General features: G+C 41.3%; 2 protein-coding genes across 3 annotated transcripts; both read right to left on the bottom strand.

Moving 5' to 3' along the window:
• Nucleotides 1-95: 95 nt before the first annotated feature.
• tspan37 (tetraspanin 37) lies at nt 96-3,747 on the bottom strand. The gene is made up of 7 exons (XM_080512531.1): nt 3,358-3,747; nt 2,171-2,362; nt 2,010-2,084; nt 1,825-1,923; nt 1,441-1,593; nt 1,248-1,331; nt 96-472 (listed from the first exon to the last, which is right to left on the bottom strand). The coding sequence occupies exons 1-7, from the start codon at nt 3,409-3,411 to the stop codon at nt 401-403; spliced, it is 729 nt and encodes a 242-aa protein (XP_080368657.1). The 5' UTR covers nt 3,412-3,747; the 3' UTR covers nt 96-400.
• A 1,177-nt stretch (nt 3,748-4,924) lies between these two features.
• LOC308142109 (serine/threonine-protein kinase PAK 2-like) lies at nt 4,925-18,852 on the bottom strand. Of its 2 annotated transcripts, none has more exons than XM_080512430.1 (15): nt 18,652-18,852; nt 12,610-12,800; nt 12,392-12,498; nt 11,723-11,870; nt 11,595-11,611; nt 11,373-11,483; nt 10,414-10,537; nt 10,258-10,321; nt 9,777-9,825; nt 9,042-9,154; nt 8,826-8,943; nt 8,596-8,695; nt 8,298-8,494; nt 7,460-7,597; nt 4,925-6,626 (listed from the first exon to the last, which is right to left on the bottom strand). In XM_080512430.1, exons 2-15 carry the CDS (start codon nt 12,782-12,784, stop codon nt 6,540-6,542), a joined length of 1,548 nt encoding a protein of 515 aa, XP_080368556.1. In that variant the 5' UTR covers nt 12,785-12,800; nt 18,652-18,852; the 3' UTR covers nt 4,925-6,539. The 2 variants fall into 2 exon arrangements, with proteins under 2 accessions (XP_080368556.1, XP_080368557.1); XM_080512431.1 differs by lacking the exon at nt 18,652-18,852 and adding an exon at nt 14,979-15,084.
• Between the last annotated feature and the right edge of the window lie 121 nt (nt 18,853-18,973).

The raw sequence follows: 18,973 nt of genomic DNA, 5'->3' as shown, positions 1-18,973 counted from the left end.
ATCAGGCAACCCCTCATAATATGCCTGGGAATCTTCTCAGTCTCAAAAGCATGTTTGCCATATACCCATACAGAAGACAATGCGGCATATTAAAATCAAGAAACAGTCATTTATTTGGTATCACATAAACCAGACATTACTGTCACCACAGGAAGGTACCTCAGAGTGATATCTGAATGGTCTAGAAAAATACATATTTGTCACCCCTGCCATATGTCTTTAAAAAAATAATATAATTTGTACCAGTAAAATATTTTATAACCTCGTAAAAGTGGATGGAATAGGTTCCCAGTTGTGGATCATCAACAATAGATATGATTTTTTGTCCGTGCCAGCCTCACCACTTTTTGGAAAATGGTTTGAAATATACAGCAGTGCATCACAAGTGCATTTAATCTTTTCATAGCACTTGATATCCAAACAGTGGTGGTGGTTCCCTCATGATGTGCATCATTGTCAGTAACAAAATGACCTGCATGACAAGAGAAAAGGAAACAAGAGCAGGAATCTGGTTCAACAAGTCCAATTCTGAAACCTACCCAAACTCAAAACAGACAGCCATTAACTCAAAATAAAAATCGAAATATTTTGATCAATGAGAAATTCACCCACTGCTTATTTTTACCTAAACACCGACAGAACCTTGTCGAATTTCTTTAAAAACCCATTTAAAGCTGTATAAATCAGTGTTTTCTTTTAAATTTGACTTACAGCCCAAATAGCTGTGGTTACTGAGACAGAACCAACTATAAATATGTTCTTATAGAGGAAATTATGCTAATTCTGAGTTTATAAAATAAGATGACAAATTGTTATTGATTAGATGTTTCGCGTCTAACTTGTAGGAAATATTTGCAGGTAAATCAATTCAATAATTTGATAACACAATTGCAGAAATGAGCAACTTGTAGGTGAAAATAGTCAACTTTTATGTAAAGTTAGAGGCAGATATGTATCTCTGGAATTAATGGATTCCAAATTAAGGCTTAAAGAAACGTAACTGTCAGATGTAAACTCAGTTTCTGGTGAAAATAATTCAACATTTTCTCTAATTAACAGTATGGCTTCATAATTTTTTTGTATTGAATACTTGACCAAGATAAAAATCAATTGATGCAATTTGTAGGAACCATTCATGTAATTACAGATATCTCTATATCATTCTTTTATCAGTTACATTTTAGTGGCATTTTATTTCAAATATACAGTTAAAAATAGCACCAAAAATCACCAGAATATCATCATACCCCAACGAGGACAACCAGTAGGGAACCCCAGAGGATGAAATTCAGCAGGAAATGAAAGCTCATCTCCACATTCTCCTGGCAGCCCTGAAAGACAAAAACAAATCAAGGAGGACATTTTGACACGGACGTGTTGATCTGGTCAGACAGACCTGCAGTAGCTTTTCTCATCAGAGCTTAAATGAACCACTTCTACCTGTGAGTAAAGCAGCCATGGCTGGTCCACGCTGCCAGTGCAAGAGGCAAAAATGCTGTTGCAGCAGCTGTGAGGGATCCGGACCCCTCCACTTTGATTGAACCAGGCCGTCTCCAACCAGTCAGTGTAATTATGCACTCCACAACACTCAAACTGCAGGAATGAAAACACAAAACGCTCAATTATAATAAATATATCAGAAAAATATATGAATCTGATTCAACAGTGATTGTATTTCCGTTCCTGCACGCTACACGAAGAAAATTATGTTCCATACTATTGCTTTGGCTTATTTAGAGTCGGAAAACTTTGTAAACAGATGCAAACTTCATTTGTGAACACATATATGATCCAGTGAAATGTGACTGATGAGAGTGCACACACCTCCTGCTGTGCAGCATCGACAGTTTTAGATGCAGGGTCTTGAATGCTTCCATTGTAGTTCTGAAATATGTCACTGAGAGGAGCTAAATCTGCACCCAGCTAAATTGAAAAAGAAAGCATTATTCTTCATCACATTAAAAAAAACAACCAAAAAACCCATGGCTCTCGTGGTGTAACTTGTTTACCTTTAGAGAACGGAAGTAAGCCAACGCTAAAGCCGTACTCTGAAAGCAAAAGCTCACAACCAGCAGGTAAACAAACTGGAGGAGGGGAACACACTTTATTATGAACAGTTCATTCCAGTACTGAGACTTTCGTAGACGTACGCAGACTCTGACAAGCTCACCAGGCCCTGCCGACAGGACGAGTTTTGGAAGCTGAGCCACGTGCCGAAGAACCCGATGATCAACGAGAGCGCGGCGCCGGCGAGAACGACGAAGGCCGGCAGTATGATGTAGCACTCCGAAAAAAGCTGGCTGGCATGTATGTACTTACTGTACAGGTAGAATCCACCGATTCCCACCACCAGCCCCACCACCTGGCGATTCAGTGAAAGAAGAGGTCTTTGTTACAACAGGACAGGCCTTTTCTTCAAAAAGTGAGAAGTCCACTCATGCTCCCTTCTCTGACCTCTGATCTATCAGAGATTTACAGTGAAGCACTGCCAGACATGCGCATGCGCCCTAACGTACAAGAGTTAGAGGCTTCAAAAATAAAGCAATGGCGAGTAGAATGTGATTTATTATGGTTTTGAATGACAAGTCAAATCTATTCGCCAGACCACAATTTAAGAACAACGGATCTAAAGGAGCTCATATCACTAACTTCTACAAATATTCACCATCAATGTTTTTGAGACCAGTAATGGAACCATTCTGAGAAGAATGTGATATACCTGTATTTCTCCAATCAAAGGTACAGAAAAGAAAAGAGGGAGATAGGAGAAATAAAAGAGACAGTTACTGTCGTTACACATCACATCAAGTAGCATAATCGACAGAAACTCCACTATAGTGTAATCAGGTTCACAAGAATTATGATATTTGAAGTCTCAAAGTGATTTATGGTAATGGGACCTACAGTAAATAAAAAAATATTCAGCTAAATGAAGGATAAGCGAACATGTGCATTTTGCCTGATGTGTATTATTTTATATGGGAAGTATGTCAGTATTTTAAAACGAAACAGCTAAAAGACAACCAAAAAAAAAAAAGTCACAATTTATGTCTAAAGTCTAAAACTCTTTGGAAAAACCAATTCAGCCATCCCACTTGCACTGTCCTCTTTCTACTTCCTGTTGGTTGCACCTTTGTGTCATATGACCAAGTGAGTGACTCCAACGTGCATAACACAATCATAAACAATATCATTCAATAAAAAAAAAAAAACCTGCTGCTGCTTTAATATAACTTCAACCAAATAATACACCAAAAAAGTCGACACAAATATTAGACGTTAATGAACAGCATCCAACATATGGTCAATATTTACAGCGTGAAAACGTTGAAGTTGTGGTGAAAAAGTATTACTCACCCACATGAGCTGAGATATGAGTTGAAGAGTAGTTTTTGAAGCGTTTTGGCACATTTTCGTTCCACAGAAGGAGAGACGGACGCAACCTGCGCGTAAATGCGACGCGTAAACGGCGCGATTTGGCACAAAGAGAGTCGCGAAGGTGTTTAAAAAATTTAACTATGCGGCTGAAAATACTTTAGCGATTAAAAGAGAATAACCTCGCACGGTGTGGCGGACAAGCACAGCTTTCCATCTGTGACGAGAAACGTAAAAACTTCCCCAAACAACGACGCCCCACGGAGCAACGAGTGGTCCGGAGATATGGTCCGCCACATGACGTCTTTAAAACACCATTTCCTTCCGTCTTTTTTTTTTATAAGACGTGTTCATGGAGGACAGAATGAAAGTTTTTTGTTTTGTTTTGTTTTGCTTTGTTTTGTACGTCTTTCCCGGAAATCACATGGACGTCCTGTCTGTGTGACGTGACGCGATGAAAAATAAATAAATAAATAAATAAATAAATAAAGTGACATAATCCGAGATCGAACGCAAACCTCACACATGAAAAGAGCGTGTGTCCACACCACTGGACCGCTGTCATATATACGTGAAATGCTTACAAATTATTATTATTATTATTGTTATTATGAGGTTGTCAATCGCATGCAAGAGGAACGAGCGCGCAGCAGTTCAGTCACGTGACTGGAGACTAAAACCTGATCAGGACTTTCTCTTCCTGATTCAGACTTTACGGTTCAGAACAAGCAGGGACATCTGGTGGCCCCAAAGAAGGGTATGGTTTCTGGAGGGGCCTCATTTTCCCAATCAACAGACAATTGAAAGTAGACTAAACCAGAAAATGTATTCCAGTAGAAGACGCATGTATTAACTGTATCAAATTATTGCATTTTTTTTTTTAACTTCTGTTAAGATGGTAGATCGTTTACTACTAGACCCCTGGATGGAGCAGAACCATCCCTATGTAAAAAGAAAGAAAATGTATTAATTCTGAACATGTGAATCACAAAACATGATACAAAACCATCGCCAAGACATGGCTGTGTAGTGGTTAACACTTTCTGCTAAAAGCAAGAGGCTTCAATGGCTCTTTGTGGAGTCTGAATGCTCTCCCTGTGCTGTTTCTGGATACGCCGGTTGGTCAACAGTTTCTAGCGACACAAAGACAAAGACAAAGACACAAAAAAAGCGATAACCTGATGTAACAAAGACACAAAGTCTCACAATGTATTTTTGATTACATTTTTTTTCAAGCTTTAACATGGGGTTGTCAGTGTGTGGAGGAAACAGGAATGCCTGTTTAATGAAATCTCTGTGATCAGTAGACACGCTCAGCCGTTCAGCTGTGAATCGAAATAATTGACACGACTTGCTCAGGTCCAACTTTAATAAGTTACAATGCTGTATGGATTTGACTCGTTGCCATTTTGGTTCCAAGATAAGACAAGATATTAACTTCAAACACCACGATGACATAACTGGAATGTGTGATCTCTGATCAGAAGCCACAAAACGCTGCACCCCCCCCCCCCCCCCCCCCACACACACTGATTGTCTCAATCATCTGCAAAGTGAAGAAGGAAACTAAGTGATTTGATACTCCAAGCAGGTTCAAAAGTACAATTATATCCTAATACTGCCTACCTCTGAGGGGGTTTCATAACTACCAACTAATATGGTTTAAAGTCTACAATTGGACAATTTAGAGAACCAATGATGAACTGATACATTAAAAATGTCTTTAAAAAAAAAAAATCATTCTTCTCCTTTTTTTTGTTAGTTACAAATATAAAACAATGATATACAGAAAAATGCTGTTAAAAATACAGGACATTACATAATATACAAAATGTTCCTCCTCCAGTTTAACGCATTCAAACAGACGACGTCATACAGTATTTGTGTTGCGCCAACAGCAAAAGGCACAGCGAAAGACAAACACAGCATACCGGCGACGCATCATACTGAGAGAATTGTAGTTTTTAGGCACATAATTCTAGAGACACGACTGATTTGCATAGCTTGTGGAAGAAACTACAAAGGTTTGGATAGCAGAGTTTTATAAAGTCAAAGCCCTGTGTTTTTGTTCCTGGTAATACCTTCAACTGCCACATGAGGACAGAAGACTCCAACTATACAGGCATTTAAAAAAAAAAAAAAAAAGTCACTTGTAAAAAAGAAATAGAATAAAAAAAATCTAAAAAATCAAAATCAAAACAAAACAAAATACTTAATTTCCACCATAAGCTGGAATGGCTTGATTTTATGTGAAACATTGGGGGAAATGAAAACACCGGCATGGCTGCTGCGCCACACAAAGACTGCACTGTTGCATCTTTGCGCTGCAACCCTGCACAGCTGTCGGACACTATAGCTTTTCATTCCTCATTCAAAATGTCACTGGACACATTTAACAACAGCGGCTCCAGGAACCCGGCCGCAAAAGTCAAACGGACGAATCTATAAGGACGACGACGGTCAGAAAGACTTTTTCTGAAGGGGGGGAGAAAAAAAAAAAAAGCAAAGCAACAGGCCCAAAGCAGCACCTGAAAGTTGGAAGAAACTGTTAAAAATATAACGTATTCCTACGCAGAATGGCATTTCTTTCCTGTCCGTGTTCACACATATGGAACTTCGTCAACCAGATAAATGTCAACCACTCATTGAGTAGATAAGGAGTGAATTCATTACTTAAAAAGTTTCCCTTCCTGGTCTGTTCCACAGAATTTGTTCACCCCACCCCCCCAATATTAATGGCTTTTTGCAGGTATTGAGAGACACACCAAGCTGTGAAACACGTTAGAAGCCCTAAAATGAGATTATATCTCAAACCTGTTGTGCGGAAAGTGTCATAAACACCGGTAATATTCCAATTCCTGATAACCAGTGTCAAGAGAGACGACCCTGAAACGCTGTTGGCGGCAACAAGACAGAGGACACATTATGGCAGTGGTTCCCAAAACCTGGGATGGAAATAAATAGGCTGGGAAGCACTGCACTATGGCTGCATGCAGTATTGGAAACAAGACACCAAGGTGGGAGGAATATGGGGTAAGAATTGAGCAGCAATATGCAACCTTTTAAAAAAACAAAAAAAAACAAACACAAGCAAGAGGCTGATAGTCATCAGAAAGTAAAAGCTGCTGGCTGGAGTTGTGCTCGTGGTCTTGAGAGACCGAGGCTTAGCGGTTGCTCCTCATGGCCTCCTTGGCTGCCAGGATGAGCGGGGTGAGGCTGGACAGAGGCTTGGCCAGCTTCAGGAATGGATGCTGCCAACAGAGACAAATGTCACGAGTCAGAGCACCGAAGTTAATATTTAGAAACCTATTGAGATCACAGGGGCCCCCACCAAGAGGTTGTACTGAATCGGAGGGGAACTAATGCGGCGGGCCTTGTTCCATCATAGTGATCGTCAATATATTCAACTAATAAGTTAGGAAGTATTTGAAAGTAGCCCTTCATACAGAAGTCGTTCTCGGAAATCAAAATAGTTGATGGCCTCTTTTAACAATTCATCATGTAATAATGTCAAAAAAAAACAAGAGTAATTTTGCCAATACTGTAATAAAATAGTCAAATATGGATCCTCAATGAATGAATATTGTGAAAAACAGCCTTGTTTATGTATTATTACATTAATGGTTGCATTTATACACACTGAAAGCATTTTTTAAATGAGAATTCAATAATATGATTTATAACTTATGACATTATTGCCGACTGCAATTACACTATTGGATCAAATATCTTATTGCGTTATTGATTTTATTTACAAAAATGCCAAAATAATTACAACATTGGAAGGTATTATGAGATTAGTAGTTACACTCAACTTTCACACAATGTCAATTTAAATGGCAGTAGCAATTTGATGTACAATTGATACAAAGTGATATAAAGCTTTTTAGTATTTTTTTTTTTTATGTATAGCGAGACAGTTTATAAATGAATAATAATAAATTAATTGGCATAATCACACTATAACGTCACGAAATGAAGAAACTTCAACAACATACGGGATAAAAAAACATGGTAATGCATGACCATGTTCTTGTTTAAAGATGTTTAGATATACCAAAATGAGAGAGGACGATTGTTGTACCTGCAGCAGTTCTCTGCCCGAGCCTCGTTTCTCCACGTCCATCTCCAGACAACGAGACAGGAAGGACCTGAAGATGGGAGACAGCTTCTCTGGGCTCTGCAGCTCAGGAGTCCCATTGGTGGCGATTAAATAGAGCGCCTGAAACCAGGAGAGGGACACGGTTAGAAAGTCATCATCATCAATAGAAATGGCACATAAAATGTCATTTAAAAAAGGGAAACACGTTTTGGAAAATAATCATAATCAGAGTATTGATTAAAATAAATATATCATTTAAATGTTTGCAAAAATATTAACTGAGCCATGTGGTGGCACGACAGGAAAAGTTAACAGATGCTGAAAGTTCATTCACTAAGGAGATAGTTTACCACCTTTACTTGTTGATGTAGTTAAGTGACTCAGCAACAGGGATACTTTAAACCTTTCTGTTATCCATGACTGTCGTCTGAGACGTGGATCAATGCTTGCCTCCGCCATCTGAAATATGAACATTTCCTCCTTTTCCATGTCGACTTGAGTGCGAATGAAACCTATTTTCGGTTCTACTATTGGTCAGCTTTCTAAAGAAGAAGAAGAGGAACACATTTCCCAGGAGGAAGTGCGTTTTTAGGCCTCTAATTCACTCACAAATCAACAACGAAAAGAAAGATGGATCCTTTCAATGTGATTCACAATAGAAAACTTCCTCCAATCTGCTGCATCTTACATGAACCAGTGAATCTTCAATACGTTCGAGTTGGTAAAGTGGTGACTGGATTCTCTGTGTGGCTGCAGTTTCCATCAAGCGCAGCGTTCGTTTCTGTACAAGTACGCGAGTTCAAGCGGACCTCACACTCACCCTGAGAGGGTTCTCGTTCAGATATGGAGGCTCTCCCTCCACCATCTCTATCGCCATGATCCCCAGAGACCAGATGTCCACCTTGGGTCCGTACGCTTTCCTGGTCACCACTTCAGGAGCCATCCAGTAAGGAGTCCCAACCATTGTGCTGCGCTTGCTCTGCTCAGGAGTGATCTGAGCGCAGAAGCCAAAGTCAGCTGCGAAGAGACGGGGAAGAAAACGTTGGGTATCATTTCATTCCTTTGAAAAAAAACAGCACATCGGTCAGCACAAGGTGTGAGTGTGCGTTCTCCCTCACTGAGTTTGACGGATCCATCCATCCCCAGCAGGACGTTGTCGCTCTTGATGTCTCTGTGGATGACCTGGTTGGCGTGAAGAAACTCCAGAGCCTGAAGCACCTGAAAGCAACAAGGAGGAGAGCCGAAAGAGTTCAAATCTCAAATTTACAAAAAAAAACGCTTGATGCGCGACGTATGGACTTTGCCGGAGTTTTTTTGCATTTCGTTGACCACCGCTCTGAACCCTGACCTCTCGGCAGACCGCGGCGATCTGGGCCTCGTCCATGCACGTCTCCGTCACAACGTCGGTCAGCGAGCCGCCAGCCAGATACTCCATCACCACGAAGAGCTCGTCTCCCACCAGGAAACTGAAGCGGACACACACACAAACATTCACACTGTCGTCGACCCACAGCTGGCCGTATTTTAAAAAAACAACAAAAAAACCCATTTCAGATTGCCTTACCTATCCAGAAAGTTGACAATGTTGGGGTTCTTCATCTCCTTCATGACCAAGATCTCATTGATGATGAGTTCTTTCTTTGGCTGTTTCTGCAGGTTGATCTGTTTGATGGCCACCTGCAGGACACAGCAGCTTGTGAAAGTTCCGCTCCTCAAGGACTGAATTGCCTTTTACTCTTGACCAATGTCTTAATATATGTATATTACGCGATGGATAGGCAGCATTAGAACTACACAAGGTTAAAACACTTCCCCCATACTGTACATGTATGCTCGTTCTTAGCAAAAGAAGATTATTTGAAAAGCACCTTTCATGGGATGAAATGGGGCTCAAACTATCACAATCCCGAATCTGACGCATGCTGTGAAATTACAACCAACTCAAATTCCAATGCAGCTGGTTTAAACTGTGGGAATACTTTTAATTTCTTGTGACTGCAGGTATGTCAAACTGAAAAGAGTCAGATTTGTTTTATTGCCAGAGACGCAGTGGTGAAACACATAAGACTCAGTTGTGTCAACAACTATAGAGGATACATTACGGAGCGGTTTTTCTCTGTAAATGTACCCCGAGATGACTGTGTTGTATTTGGCACTATACAAATAAAATAAAAAGTGATCCAGGATCGTGGATTCAGCTTATGCTTGGAACATCAAACGCTTTCTACCGTCAGACAGTTTTCAGCTGGTAAAATATTCGACACCTGTCTGCTCAAGCCCACGCAAACGTTGCACTCACTTCTTGTCCTGTTGCGACATCTATGGCTGTGTAAACTGTGCCCGAAGCCCTGGAAGTTAGGAAAAAAAGAACAAAAAAGGAGGAGTTGAAATGAGGTTCCCTCCATTCCTCCTACTTCGGTACCAGTTCTTTATTCAACTCGTGGAGGAGCAGGTCTCAGCAGGGCCAGTCCATTGCAGGACAAACAGCAGAATTCTCTTCATCTCATTATTCATTCTGTATATTTTTGTCAGTCTAAGTGTACTTTTAGACCGTTTTGCGTGTGTGAAAATGGCAATATACATTTATTATGTCAACCAATTTTCACTTAAAAAAAAAAAAGAAGACATCATAGTATAAAATACAGCCCAAGAGACAATGACACATTTGAGAAATATATAGGAGACTACATTCAACAACATGATTTACCACATTTTTTTTTTCCCACTATTTAAGAGACATTCACAGCAGTTAAATGATATTTTTCTGTGTTTTTACTCACCCTTGGCCAATCTTTTCATAGCGAGTGTACTTCTTCTTCGGATCTCCAATACTGACGATTGTTCCTGGGAATTCATCAAATGAATGCGATTCACTCCAGAGAAAAATCTAATTTAAAAACCTCTGCTTCTGCCTGCATTTCACGCGCTTTACGTACTTAGTTTGTCCATGATCTCCTCGTCGGTCATCTTGCCTCCTTTCTTTTTTTGTTTGTCAGCTGCCTTCGAGGCTCCGTCGACCTCCGGAGCCGGGATGGGGTCGATCACGGACCTCGTGTACACCTGACATTAAAAACAAGAACGACTCATTTTTCATTTGTTTTCAAGAAATCTGGAGAAACGCCGACGTGCGGTGGACATTTTTCTTCTTGCCTGGCTACTTTTACGAACTGGCGATGCAAGATTTGTCTCAGTTTTCCATTTATTGAACTGGAAGTAACTATAAACAACAAAATCTATAAAATCCCTAAAGCTCAGTCAGAACAGCTGCATCAAAAAAAAAAAGGAGTAAAAAATAGTAAAACGTGAACTGTTTGGTCAGACATTTCTTTGATTATAAAACATAAAGTGAAAATTTTGAAGCACTTTAAAGCAGTTATGGCCTCCAATTAAAAAGAAAATCTGTTTAAAAGAAATACTAATACTTTCAGGAGTGTTGTTGATTAAAATAAATGTTTTCCCCAAAATTAATCACGATTAATCACATTTTTCTCTACTTAAGACTGAAGCTTGTAATGCATATGTATTTATGAATTCGTGAAATGTTCTGCCTTAATATTATCCCATTGTTGCTCGGTATTCTGCTGCTCTGTAGTCACGGTGCTGCACCAGAAAGGGAGTAAGAAAAGTTAAATCGCATTAAATGCGTTAAAAAATGTATTTTAACAAGTTAAATATTTTGAAACTAGTTAACTGAATTAACATGCTATTTTTGACAGCACTAATTTCGTGACAATATATCTTTAATTTTCATAACTTTTTATCAAATATAAAGAATACAATTAAATTACAGGGAAACCCAAAGCCTTAGTCCATTTTATTCAGAATTCTTTTAGATACACCTGCTCCAAGCAGTTCTTTTAACGAAAAAAATAAAACCTTAAGGTTCTTAACTCACTGATTTTGTATGTTCCGGCCGAGGAGCCACAACTGGAGGCGGAGTATCGTCGTCATCGTCGTCATCGCCATCCTTGCCTGACGGAGAAGTCGTAGTACCCTGTTTGCCTGGCTGCAACGGCAGACACGCAGGCATTCAAGAACAAGACAGTTGCCTGTTGCTCGACGTGATTACACTCGTGTTACAAATGAAACGGAGCGATAAAGAAAAAGAGCTACTCACCGATTGTGACTCTTTATCTGCAAGGTTCAAAGTAATACGGGACAAAATGTCAGAAGTACAGCTACAAAACTGGAGTTCGATTTATGTGGAGAGAGAGAGAGAGAGAGAGAGAGAAAAGAGGAACTGACCCGAGGCGGAAAAGCTGAGGTATTTCTGTTTTCCACTGGTGGAGTCGTAGAACTTGAGAATGTCGAGGACCGCTTGAGGATTCTGTTTCTGCTCCGACTTGCTGATGTTGGAGGTCTGGAGGAGACGAGCCCACTGCTCCGGCATGCCCTGGACAAACAGGCGGACAAATGACAACTTGCGGTCAATCAAAAAGACCTCGCAAATCATTTCAAACCATCACATCCTACAAGTTTAACACTAAACACACACAATTCTGATGTAACTTTCTTGTCATACTTCTCATGTGGACTTGAAATGAAAACACCGGTCTAAAAACGCGGTAAATTCTTATCTGAAGACACAGTCTGGTTAATTGTTCACTGCATTAATACTCTATAATATCTTACAAGAACACAAAGCAGGAAATCCCTCAAGATTCGAGTTGATTCAGCATAACATTTTCTCTGGACTACCAACTCGCACTCTGACTGCACCACAAAATATTCCACAGGCTTTAAAATCTAATAAAAACAACAAAAGCTGGGTTTTTAAAATCAGGATTATATAATAACGTGGGGCCTGATGTGTGACATTCTTCATCTTTTTGATTACTCCAGAGTGCTTTGAGACAACGAAGCAACACCCGTGGATAAATAACATTTTTCAAGGCACACAGTTAAGATACGTACAGTGAATTCTCCGGTGACTGCGTCAAAGCCCACGTGAATAGTGTGTTCAAAGTCAGAGGGGGAAGAGATTTCCGGCCTGTCCTTGTCCCGGTCCTTCTTCCGACCTCCTGCAGACACAATTTCCAAACGCGAAGGTCGTTTTACGTCACGCAGGACACTTCGCATTGGTTCATGGGGATGGATCCCGCGGTACGTGCATTGTCCCTCGTCTCCCTCACCTTTCTCAGACGCGAACATGGAGATGATCTTGTTCCTGGACTTCCTCTCCTCCGGCACAGACGGCAGCGGCCGCGAGCTGTGATTGGCTGACTGGGGGTCCTTGGCTCCTCCTTGGCTACTCATCCTGACAGGGGGGGCGGGGGGCTTGTCCTCACACACTCCGCTGTCACACATCTACACACACGTTCACCTGCAGTTGGGGTTGGAGCAACGCGCACCGAATCAGGAGCGTTCGGTTTGGCCTCGCCGCATGCAAAGAAAAAAGAACACCGTTCTTCCTGTTTTCTCACGTTTCAGCTCAAATCACGTGTCAACTTAAAAAAAAAAAAAAAAAAAAGAAAGTAAATCATCTTAAACTGGCAAGAAAACTTGCAGCAAGCGAACAAATCCATCCATGGCACAAGCCTAAAGTCAGCAACTCAGTGTTGGAGTAAAAGGACCGGAGCGCAAACAGGAAGCAACTTTGAATGGGCAAAGTGACGTGTTGAGTCCCGTTGACAATTTACAAGTCACGGTTTTAAATTGAATGAGGAAGGAAAGGAGTGAGAGGAGAGAGACTGAGAATGGCATTGACAATGAGAGTTAAAGGAAGAGGAAAGAATGAAGAAGTTCTTCATAACATCAGGCGCTAAAAACCCGTGGCTGAAGCCTCGGAAACACAATGAAGTCGAGAGAGAGAGAGACAGAGAGAGAGAGAAAGAAAAGAGAAATACATTAGGGATTTTTTTAAACTACTCCTATACCTTTGTTTGGAGATCATCATTTCAGATCCTTTTCTGTTTCACTGGGTGGTTCAAAAACTGATCTTTAAACTTGCAATTCAGCTCCTGACCTTTTTGGTTGTCAGTCTTATAAGAGTAACAACAATGATAGACTTCCAGGTAAAAGGCTGATATTTTAAAATGCTCACATTGAATCAGGAAGCTCAGACGACTGCTGCAGAAGGTGAACCGATAACCATATCAATATGAATTATTTGAACATAAATTAAGAAAGACACACCTATTACACACATTTAAGGGTATTTTATACTTGACAGGAAAGGTAAAAGTCTGAACTGACACATAGAAGTAAATCTCTGATTCCAGTGTGATCTGGATGAAGCAGAAGTGGTAACATCATGCAACACGGAATTTCGCATAAAAGTGCTTCTTTGTCATTTGATGCTTCGCGTGACAAATGTATCTCTACTTGGATTTCATCACTATCGATCAAAATGACTGCGCCAATGCAACGTTTACATTTGTTTGCACTTAAAGGTGGAAGCAGAGGTGGAAAGAGCAAAACACACAGGCTCACATTACTGTTTTTAACCTTTGGATGCTTTTATATAGAATTTTGTATTTGTTCTATATACTTTAACAGACCTTATTGCACATTTGTTGACCATAACATTGTACTTATATTCTCCGTTGTTTATCGGACAAATCTGCTTTACACAGAGACACTTTAACGAGGTAAATCGGAATAATTGATTACAAACGATAATGCAAGTAAATGCAGATTGAAGTTTTTGAGGAGGATAATCTATACTTCAGAGATACCTTCATTTTTTTTTTTTTTTTTTAATCGGGTCCAATGTAACAGTACTCTTTCCACATGTTGACATTTCTGTTCTCTCTTAATTTGTGCGCTTCTCTCCACAGCTAGCAGAAACTCTTGATTTGAATCCATTAACCTAATGTGGCGAAAACTGAGCTTGTATAGACTGACATCCAGACAGAGAGAGACAGACATGCACACACATGAAAACCATCCACCTCAAAAAAAAAAAAGCAATAAAAAAAAAACCCAAACCCCAACCTCTTCCAGATTTGCAGAGCCAGCAAGTTTGATTGGCGGCGAGCTGCAGCCTGCATTCTTGGTGACATCACGGAGGAAACAGGAAGCAAACAAAGGTTTCCTCACTTCCGGTGTCTGACCGCTGATGACACAGCTTGTGTGTGTGGGTTTTTTTTTTTTGTTTTAAATAGGCAAGTCTATCACCCCCTACTTTAGCTGTAAACCTCCTCCCGAGTGGCAGATCTGACCCAGTCTGGATAACAAATACACCGATTCTCTTCACACATCAGGCCTGATCTCGATTACAAAAGAGGTTATTTCACACATGGACACACACACACACACACACACACACACACACACACACACACACACACACACACACACACACACACACACTCACACTCACACTCACACTCACACTCACACTCACACTCACACTCACTCACACACCACTGCCTTGTCAAAAGTCCCCCAAACTCCAAACGCATCAGCATGACCCTAAAATTATTAAAAATCACATTGTCCTTCAAACGTTCTCGTCGGGTAAAAGTCCCATAAAGCACCAAACCAGAGACACACTCACCTGTTTGTCGCTTCTTCTGTGTGTCTCACAGAAGACCAGGCGAACGCCGACAGAGTTTGATCCCCAGCGCCTGCGTGCACCTTTCAACGTGGCGCTCGGTTTTATCTACTTCGCTCGCGCTGTGCCATTACCCCTCTTTCCTCCAACTCACCCTCTTCGGGGCAGGTCTGAGCAGGCCGCCTCATTCCTCAGCGACTCTGGCTGGGACGAGTGTATTCTTGCACCCGGCGGGATAAAATTAGCCGCAGTCCAGCCTGGATGTGCCTTTTCAAAGATTGTGTGTGTGTGTGTGTGTGTGTGTGTGTGTGTGTGTGTTTGGGTACCAGCTGGCCAGGCTGAGACAAGTTGTCTCTCAGAAGGAATTTCATAGCTACGAGGCTGAAGCGAAGGCTGGGTGTGTCCCCCCCCCCCACCCTTTCATCACACACACACACACACATATATACAAGCCCCACGCAGGCCTCAGCCCTCAGACACACACCATAACCGTAGCCAACACAGACTCAACTGTGCGAACATCCGACGTCTTTTCTGTAGCTCGGAGGCGAGCTGCTCACTGAGCGGAGGGCGGGCGGGCGCACGCGCCAACGCCACATGCTGCAGGCCCGTGTTTGAACAACTGCCCACACCCTGGTATTACTGCCACGATTAAGAAGCTGCTCAGATCACATCTTAACACACAAGCTCATGGTCGCCCTTCAATAATACAGAGCAGGGATTTTGGAAGAAAGAAGGAAAAAAAAAAAATACAATTTAAAAAATATCCTCCTGGAGAAAAAGGTTCAATTTTTACATGTACGATTGTGCCAGATGTGATGATGTTGCACTGGAAACACAAGACTGTGGGAACATAATCCAAGCAGCTTTTCACTTTGATGTACGGAACCCAATAAAGAAGACATAACCTACCTTTCTTAAAGTTTTCTCTCTGTATAGTTTTATCCTTTTAGCCTTTGTCTGTGTTCCTGCAGCAGCAACAAAGAAAGGACATTTTCAGCCAGAGCACGGAGGGACGTGACATGAAATCCACAACAATCAGCGAATCCCTCTTTCCATTTTCTGTTTGGCACTTCATCCAGACTTGGTTTGGATGAGAGCAGCGGGCTCAGCACGCACCAGCAAGGCGTGCTGGTTCATCATATGGTCAAAGAAATGGAAGAGAAAGCCAAGAAAACCCACGTGCACCTTCTGGAAGTATGTGAAATCAGATTGCGGTAAGTCAAGATTTTACATAATAAATAGGCCACAGGTGGAAGTGTTGGCGTTTTCTTTTGTTTGCTCTACGATCAACATGGTGATAAGCCAATAAAGCCACATAAACTCTTGAGTTATGCACATTTATTTCCGCTCATTCAGGACAGAGTGACCGCCGCTGTCAGCTGCTGCAGTTTTTCGGCGGAGAAACTCAACCTTCATCTACGACTCACAAACAAGTGGCGTACGAACAACGCTGAAAAGCGCTGTTCGATCTAGAGATCGGGATTTAGCAGCACCCAAATGTTTGGACGTTTGCAAACCACACTATTTTACAGGCCCGGATCTCTGGTCTCACAGCTCTGCGTCTGCGTACCAGTCCCACGCTTCTGTCTGGCAGAATTTCGATTCCCCCATTTGTCACTCCTCCGTTGCATCAGAACACTTTCTATTCCCTCGGTCGGCCACCGTCAAGGGAAGCCCGCTTCCTCATCCTGGAACTCCCCGAGCCAACCGGAGCGTGGCAAACGCCAGTGTCGAGCTGTTTACAGGAAGCAGACAACAAGCCTTTTGTGTTTCGGCTTCTATAAAAGGAAATTCTGTGGAGGACTTCCTGGAAGGAGTGATGAAGCCGACACACTAAACACAGCCCACTTCCACCTCCTCTCATTCAGAGGCACAGACAGAAAGCAGTTCGATGCGAGAACGCACATTTAGACTGTACAAACGTGTACACACACACACACACACACACACGTTTTATCAAGCTACTACAGTCCTCCTGTCTGATCGCGGGGCGGCAGTCAATGCAGCAGAAACGCTATCCAGCTGCACGCCTGCCATGAGCACCTTATCCTGTTATTCAAACAGTAGCCTCGGCCCTGTGTCAACATCTTGACCGATCACAACAATCAGCCTGAAATCCTGGAACAGGTACAGAAAACTGATCAAGACCCAAAGTCTTTTTTGTACTGTTTTTAAAAAATTAAATAAAAAACCCGCTCAAATCACAAAGAAAGGTTTAGTGTATTCCATTCCCACAGAGAAAGAAAACAAAATGAATGACTGATAATACCAAACGTTGAGAGAAATGACTTTATGGTCAACACAATGAAATCAGTAATGGCCCGCTAGTTTAAAAAAAAATAATTTACTTGAAAGTGAACGAAATTGTACGCGACTGTCTTTCTTTTCTGTTTGAATGGACGCCTTACTTTTCTGGGATGTGCCATGCTTTTCACCTACTGTAAACGAGGATAGCCTCCAGCCCCACTATGTCCCTTTAGGACAAAGCATTATAGAAGATGGTTGGATGTTTGTAGGTTTCATTTGAATCCGCTTCATTATCTATCAGTGTTTCCTGTTTTTCTTTAACTAAACATCAAAAGACAAACAAAAAATGTAACAATTGTTTTTTGTTTGTTTTTACATTGTTTTACAATGTAGTAGCTTTCATCATATAAAGTCTATTGAAATTTTTTTTACATTCTGTCAAACAGGACCAACTAAAATATTTAACCAATTTCCCTGGAGTAAACATGTTTTCTTTTCAGATTTTAGTCAGAAATAAATAACATTAAGAAGCTCTCAAATTAAAGAATTAACCCGTGTTCAGGGACATGACTGTATGTGAAGTGGATATGTTCTCAACAAGCAGTGGCTGTAATGGAAGTTAAATATGAATTAGCCCAAACTGTAACTTAAAGCGAAGGCCTACATCAGCTTGATTAAAACCTATTTAACTAAAACAGCTATGATCTACATTATAGCGCATGGAGACCAGATGCCAGGGGCTACAATCACATGTTTAGGATGCACATCACATGGTACTAACCGTGCTGGAAGTAACAAATTACAACTACTACATTTCTATAACTGTTTTGTTTTCATGATTTCTAAGAGTACTTTTTACTTATACATGTGATCCGCTTCACCACTGAGTTTGTCCACAATTTAAATTATCATCCAAACGTCATGATCAGATTAGGAAATCACTGCTTTAAACATGTCTGCCACATTCCTATGCTGTGATATATTGAAGCGTTATACAAGTAAAAGCAAGTGAATGCAACGAAAGGTGTTCGAAAAGTACTTTTACTGGAGTATGTTCTACTTTCACTTGTTACTTGTGGGCATTTTGAGCCATGTGACAGTCGCTCTACTTGTGTGCACATAACAGAAGTCTCTTCGCCAGTGGGTAGTTGAGTACACAAGTGTTCCTGTGCATTTGGATCACCGTGTTGTGAGTAAAAACAAAGTCAGCCACAGTCTGTACCACCAACACCAACACAGGGAGCTTCGGTCTGCTGGACTTTGATAGAAGGAAGAAAAAAAAAAGTCTTATTAATAGTGACGGAAGAAACGCTATATAGCCCCCCGCCACCAAAAAAATATATAAAAATGCTAACAACAACTCAAACTATATGGAATAAAACGAGGACCGAGGCGCAGTGTGTTGAATGGGCTGATCATAACTCACCGGTTGTTGTGAACCGCAGAAAAAAACAACCGCACTCCGGCCAAACTATCCAAACTCCGCCCCGTTTCTGCTTATTCTGTGTCCGTTTGACGCCCGGGTTTGACACTGTGGTTTCACAAACGCCCTGCTCCTTAAAAAAAAAGTGATAAAGTATTTAAACATGCGGCACTTTAATCTTTCTTTCCCCCCAGAGAGCGTCTGGTGGTCCGACCCGGGGAGGAACCTGCTGGAGAGGAAGCGGAACGTCGTAGCAAAAGAGTGCAGCGAGTCGGAGCCCCTCTCTCTGCTTCCGTCGGCGCCGCTCATTGGCCAAGTTGGCACC

This window comes from Blennius ocellaris, assembly GCF_963422515.1.
Source record: "Blennius ocellaris genome assembly, chromosome: 17".
NCBI classification, from domain to species: domain Eukaryota; kingdom Metazoa; phylum Chordata; class Actinopteri; order Blenniiformes; family Blenniidae; genus Blennius; species Blennius ocellaris.
This window is presented reverse-complemented; position numbering and strand designations above follow the sequence as displayed.

Coding starts and splice junctions, on each gene's coding strand:
- tspan37 (XM_080512531.1), bottom strand. CDS start 3,411: ATGTGCCAAAACGCTTCAAAAACTACTCTTCAACTCATATCTCAGCTC. Junction 2,363..3,357: donor TCATATCTCAGCTCATGTGG/GTGAGTAATACT, acceptor CTGAATCGCCAG/GTGGTGGGGCTGGTGGTGGG. Junction 1,594..1,824: donor TCGATGCTGCACAGCAGGAG/GTGTGTGCACTC, acceptor TCATTCCTGCAG/TTTGAGTGTTGTGGAGTGCA.
- LOC308142109 (XM_080512430.1), bottom strand. CDS start 12,784: ATGTGTGACAGCGGAGTGTGTGAGGACAAGCCCCCCGCCCCCCCTGTC. Junction 9,826..10,257: donor TATGAAAAGATTGGCCAAGG/GTGAGTAAAAAC, acceptor CCTAACTTCCAG/GGCTTCGGGCACAGTTTACA. Junction 9,155..9,776: donor ATGTCGCAACAGGACAAGAA/GTGAGTGCAACG, acceptor TGTGTCCTGCAG/GTGGCCATCAAACAGATCAA.